This window comes from Nanorana parkeri, unplaced genomic scaffold, assembly GCF_000935625.1.
Source record: "Nanorana parkeri isolate BGI_ZX_2015 unplaced genomic scaffold, ASM93562v1 scaffold41, whole genome shotgun sequence".
NCBI classification, from domain to species: Eukaryota; Metazoa; Chordata; class Amphibia; order Anura; family Dicroglossidae; genus Nanorana; species Nanorana parkeri.
Window position 1 is genome coordinate 1,610,283 of NW_017306309.1, and position 6,292 is coordinate 1,616,574.

The 6,292-nt window shown below is 43.8% G+C and overlaps 1 protein-coding gene across 1 annotated transcript in view; it reads left to right on the top strand.

Annotated features, from left to right (window-relative positions):
- The window catches only part of FKBP9 (FK506 binding protein 9), a 53,886-nt gene that overhangs the window by 8,970 nt on the left and 38,624 nt on the right, over window positions 1–6,292 (top strand). The window contains exon 2 of the mRNA XM_018571416.1: window positions 5,526–5,671. Coding sequence (XP_018426918.1) covers window positions 5,526–5,671 — 146 coding nt within the window. The remainder of the gene's footprint in view (window positions 1–5,525; window positions 5,672–6,292) is intronic.

Below are 6,292 nucleotides of genomic sequence, written 5' to 3' on the forward strand. Positions count from 1 at the left end.
TTATAGCTGGCGGTATTCTGCATTGCGCTATATAATGTACTATTGCTGGGTTTTGTAGTCCTCTATAGCTGGTGGTATTCTGCATTGCATTGTATAATGTACTATTGCAGGAATTTGTTGTACTCCTCTATAGCTGGTGGTATTCCCGCATTGCGCTGTATAATGTATTATTGCTGGGATTTGTAGTCCTCTATACAGCGCAATGCAGAATACCACCAATCCTACCACAATCCTTAATCAGATTTTGTTTTTTAAGTAGAAGTTAAGTTCGTTTTATTTTAGGTAAAGTTTTCTTTTTTTAAAGCAGGAGAGACTTCTGTCATAGTCGCTTCTTTCTGCCTGTCAGCCTTTGTGTACATTGAGCTGTGCATGCTCCGCTCTGCAAGTTCTTGTGCCAAGGTGAAGTAACTGCTGTGCCCGTGGGTGGGAGTTACATCAAGTGGGTGCACAAGAGCCTGAAGACACTAAACCCAGAAGATGACTGGGAGAGGTTGGGAGCACCGGCAATGGAGACAACAATGACATGGCAGAGCTGCGCATACAAGCACATTTTGGGTTCATTCAGATGAGCGTGCAGGTCTGTACGGGGTGCACGCCCGTCAAATGACCCAATCCTGGAAGGGACAGGTGTTGCATTACACACAGAAGCCTTTTCCTCCCCATGGGAGGATGCAGCTGCATGCAGTTACACATGGTCACACGCACACCCAAACTTGCACATCTGTGTGGGTCCCAGTGCCTTCACTTAGATACAGACAGTGTGCATTCAAGTGCAGGCACCCGGACCCACATGGATGTGCAGGTTTGGGTGTGCGCATGGTAGCATAAAATTGCGTGCAACTGCGTCCCCCCCATAGGGAAGAACAGTCTGCGTGCAGTAACACGTAGCACGTGTCCCTTTCCGGGGTCGGGTCTCTTTACAGGCGTGCACGCTACACGAACGTGCGATCCCATCTGAATGAGCCCTATGGCAAACTCCTCCTGGGATGCCAAGATTTGACTTTTGTTTACTACCGCTTTAACCTGTACTAGAAATATACTCAATCTAACTGCATAGCACCTCAACTCTCAGTTTTCATACAAAAGACACACATGGGCTGATTTATATTGTAGTAGCAGGATCAAACAAAAGTGAGGCTGTTGACTTTAGTAACCAATCATATTCCAGTTTTAATGTATCCAGGATAGATTACAGTATGAAGGCTAGTACGTGATTGGTTGCTACGGATAACAACCTTATTTTCTATTGTTCACACACACTATATATGACAGAGGAGGACAACCTCGACACTCCTGCTGTGGTGAAACTACAAGTCCCATGACACATTGCAAGACTCTGACAGCCATAGCCATGACTCCCAGAGGCATGATGGAATTTGTATTTCCGGCACAGCTGGATTGCCGAAGTTGCCTGGCCACTGACTTATGAAGTACAAGTCTTTTGTGAGCTAACAAATGAAGGAGAGTTTATTTATTTCAAATATTTATATGGTGCCACATTTCCTAGTGAAACTTCCATTTTTCTATCTGCAAGCACATGCACACACACACACGAGGGCCAATTCGATAAAGCGCTAAGTCTTTCTCATAAACCCTGTGTTAGGAATGTAATGCTGAAGTACTGTTTACGACCAAGACCCGCTTTGTGAAGAGCCAACATTGGCAGTGGCCACACAACCTCCTCCTGACTCCAAGTGACACTTTCCCTTGTATAATTGAAATTCCAGACTGCAGCTCTACTTCCCATTGCAAACTACCTGTATCCTGAGTGTTTCTGTCCCTGCACCACAGTTTGTGCGTTTTCACGGGTGGAATTGTGTACTGTGTATGTACAGGTTACCCATTCTCTACATGTAGTAGGGGCTGCTAGCGTTCATCAGTTTTAGATGTACTGATGCAGTGTAGGCAAATTGTACCAATCAGATTTTCTGCCTTTGGCGTTGGTTTGAAATGTGTGGCTATGAGGCTGATGTTAGTAGTGTAATACTAAAGCTGACCATACATCGGAAGAATTTTCTCAATCAGCCCCACAAGCAGAATGAGAAAATAGAGCTAAGGAGCAGATGGAGGAGTCGCCCCTGCCAGCACCCACGGCTGTCAGAATACCTGAACAGTAACTGCAGCTGATTGGCTGAAGTCCTGCGGCTGGCCATTTTCCACCTGGTTCCTTCCATAAAAGCTAATTGAAAAATCTGGCCACCCACAGATCGAATTTTGTCCGCTTCACCAGGAAACATACAAAATCTGATATGTGTATGGCCAGCTTTAGCTAGACAACAAAGGGAGCAGGGGGTATAAATCTGGCTCTGTTTATGATCATGTAAAATGAATGATGAGCGTTGGAGAACTTAACCATCCATCATGCAGGTACAGTTCTGTCTCTAAGCACTTTGTATTACTGCTCAACATTTAAAAGATGGATTCATGTTGCTCAGTACACTCTAAACCAGGGGTAGCCAAACTCCGGGCCTCCAGCTGTGGTAAAACTACAAATCCCATGAAGCATCTCTCTGCGGGAGTCATGTCTGTGGCTGTGAGAATCCTGCAATGCCTCATGGGATTTGTAGTTCCACCACAGCTGGAGGGCTGGCGTTTCTCTACCCCTGCTCTCAACGGTCTGTATTTACAGATGCAACCTATATTTAATGCCTATTTCTCATTTATTTCTCTTTAAAATGCATATAGGACTTAGCTGAAATAGACTTAAAAGATAGCTGTAGCTCTAATAACACCAATGCTAACCCCCATCCTATCCTAGCCCTCCGGGTACCTTGCCAGCAGCTGCTTTCTCTCAGTTGGATAGCCACGGTCTGTTTGGATGTTGGCACTCTAGTAGAGAACATCTTTAGCATTGGCGGCACCTGTACAGTGAGCCCTCACAGGCTTGTATAGGGCCATCTTTCAGTCTTGGAATATTCATGCATGGTACAATATTGTCAAGCCATGCAGTCATTCTAAGCATCACTTTTAATAACCAGAATGTACAGAGGACTGGTTTATAGTGATGTCCTAGCATACTTATCACTGCACTCTGTGTAAACTACACACTAATAGCTGCACGCAAGGCTTGGCATCACATTACAGAATACACGTCAGCACCAATTCTGAAGTATGAACTGCTGCATTCCTGGACAGTAATTGAAATGCCCTTAATGACTAAGAAATCATGAGACAACGCAATAGAAATAATTGAAAAAAGAATTGATAAAAAAAGAAAAGCAATAATTGAGAAGCACCATGACCCATGAACAGTGAGTCCATGTTCTTTCTAGAAAAGAAAACAAGCTTTAGTTGGGTGTGCTCTGTAGCTGAAAACTTCAGCAGCAGATCCCAAAAGATCTTGGACTGGGACAGGAAAGTGCAGATCTCTGACCAGCTATTTTTCTTTGTGAGAGGTCTATGTACAACCTTAGGGTGGCCATAAATGGTCCAACCTTGCCCGGTTATTCTAGGATGAGATAAGATATCGAAGTACTTGTTACCACTCCCAGATGTTTTCCATGTAATCTTTGTGAAACTTGGCTGATCTTTCCCTCTTCTTACCATGAAGAGGAAAGGAAGAACTGTTTTCATTATTTATGTGTGTCATAAAGTCTATGTATACCCCAAAAGAGAAATCTAATATACAATAGCTTATCAGTCTTTAGGTGTGATGGCTGCATACACACCCGCTCGGGCGCGGCGCCCGCGAGCGGGAAATGCTGGTTATTTTAAAACAGGCAGCGATGCCCGTTACTATACAAGCGATCCGCCTGCTATAGAGCCGGCGGATCGCTTGTATGAGGTCCTGTGACGCGCCTCCCGCTGTCAAGCTAGTTCCGGGCTCCGGTGTGAGCCCGGGACCAGCATACTGCCTCCGTCACAGGGGATCAGAGGGAGGTCGGTTCACGATCTCCCTCTGGTCCCCTCTCCGCTGTCAGAATGCAGAAGTGGAGTACATTACATCACTTCCGCATTCTTGTGTCACTCTCCAGCTTCAGATGCTGTAGAGAAGCTGATGAAGCTGATCTCTGCTTCATCAGCTTCTTCATGGGGGTCCTAGGTGACATTAGGGGTCTTGGAGACCCCTGATGTCTCCATAAAGAGGACCTGTCACCTCTTTTGCTATCACATAGAGGGGTTTCTCAGCCCCCTCTGTGATAGCAATAAAGTTAAGTGAAAAAAAAAATAGAAAATTTTTTTAAATTTCCCCCTCCCCCCAATTTTTTAAAAGTTACACATAAAAAAGAATACATTTTTTTTTTTTTAAATTCCCCACCCCTACATACCCGCATGTAAACATGCGTCAGGTGCGCATACCTGCGAAAACGACGATTGCACCCATTGCGCCGCACATGTTACATATCGCCGTGAACGTCGGAATGAGAGCAATAATTTTAGGGTCATCAATCACTGATAACACTAAACTGATGAGCACTAAAAGCGTTTAAAGCGTCTCCTATGGACAATTTTGGGTATGCTATTTTTTTGCGATTTCGTGGGTGCGCGCAATTTTTAAGCTTGACATGTTTGGTGTCTATTTACCCGACGTGACCCAGACTTTAAAATTTTACCAAAAAAGTGGGTAATATTAGTTGTTTTATAACATAATGTTAAAAAAAACTATTTTTTTCCAAAATTTTCAGTAATTTCTCCTTATTATAGTAAAAAATAAAAATCCCAGTGGTGATTAAATACTACCAAAAGAAAGCTCTATCTGTCCCCAAAAAATGGTATAAAATTAATTTCAGTACAGCGTTGCATGACAGAATAAATGTCAGTCAAAGTACCGCAGCGCTGAATACTGAAAAATGGCCTGGCCAGGAAGGGGGTCTAAACATCTGGTCTTCAAGCGGTTACATTTCGCCCGGTGATCCTACTAATAACTTACTTCCTGTTGTAGAGTATCATAACTCAATGCACCGTATCTATGGAGGGAGCCATGGTAGTCATTCTGAACTGCTGTCCTGATTTGGACTACTAACCCCTCCTCTTCCTTTCCTCATCTATTCTTTTGTGCATTCTTTTTTAGTTCACAAAAGGTAGCTGGAAAGATAAGTTAAGATTGTTTGATATATGGTAATGGTAGTTCTCTGCTTGCAGGTCACAGGTTCGGCCTTCTGGTCATCTGGTTTTACATCCAGCCAGTCTGCTTGCCTGTTCTGTACTAGTTTCTTCATATGACATTTCTTTTCAGGCTCCTTGATTGTTTAAATTGTTCATGTTGTCCCATCTGTAGATGTTTAAACATTACCATAAGAAAACACTTGCCAAACACTAATTGCAGCTATCAGAAAGTGACCAACGTAACGTACTGAAAGCTGCTGTTATTGATCCAGAATTTGATTCCTTTCCCTCGTGGATGTGCGCTGTTATTGAATGACAGACAAATGACAGTCATTCATTTCAAAGACTGGGTAAAACTTGACGTAGAACATTATTGAGGAAAGCTTAAAGAGAATAAACTTTGATAAAATCACAACAGATGGTGTATGTTAGGCCAAAGAGGAAATGGCATTTCATAACTATCCTGTACTATTTTACAGTTATGACCGTGGAACGACTTACAACGTATTTGTGGGAAAAGGACAGATTATTCAAGGAATGGACAAAGCCCTGATTGGAATGTGTGTAAATGAGAGGCGACTAGTGAAAGTTCCACCCAGTCTTGCCTATGGGAAGGAAGGAGTAGGTAAGTGATTTGCCTGCATGACTTGTGTAAGTGGATGTGTGCTTACAAAGCATTGTAGAAGCCATAATAGTGTTAAAGCGGCAGTGTTATTGTCCTGCAAGAAGAAGATGTATTATACCTCTGGTGGCCTGTGTCCCCCATCTTCACTCTGATCAACTGCTGTCAGACTCAATAGAGAATTCTGGGAGTGTCAGATGCTGGTGTCCCCTGCTGTGCACTGTACTTCTGATCCTTATGTTATTATAAAACAGCTGACTGGCTATAGCCAGTAAGGATGGGCTGCATGTTCGAGTCGACCATAGGTTCGACTCGAACATTGCATGTTCTAGCGTGATGTCCGCGGTCTGTTCGACCCCGGCACATCCCACAATGCACTGCGCCGTCCGAAAACGGTAATTGGCTACAGTCCTGCACCCCATCAGGGCTCAGTACAAATGTAGAGCCATGATTGGGCAGAGTCACGATGACTCTGCCCAATCATGTCTCACAGCTAAGTCCCTGCAGCACACTATATAAGGCTGCTGACACCGCGGCCCCATGTAATGTGCTGTAGGAGATAGAGAGGGTTCTAGTATAGTTAGTTACAGTCAGCAGATAGATAGAGAGTTATAGATAGTTATA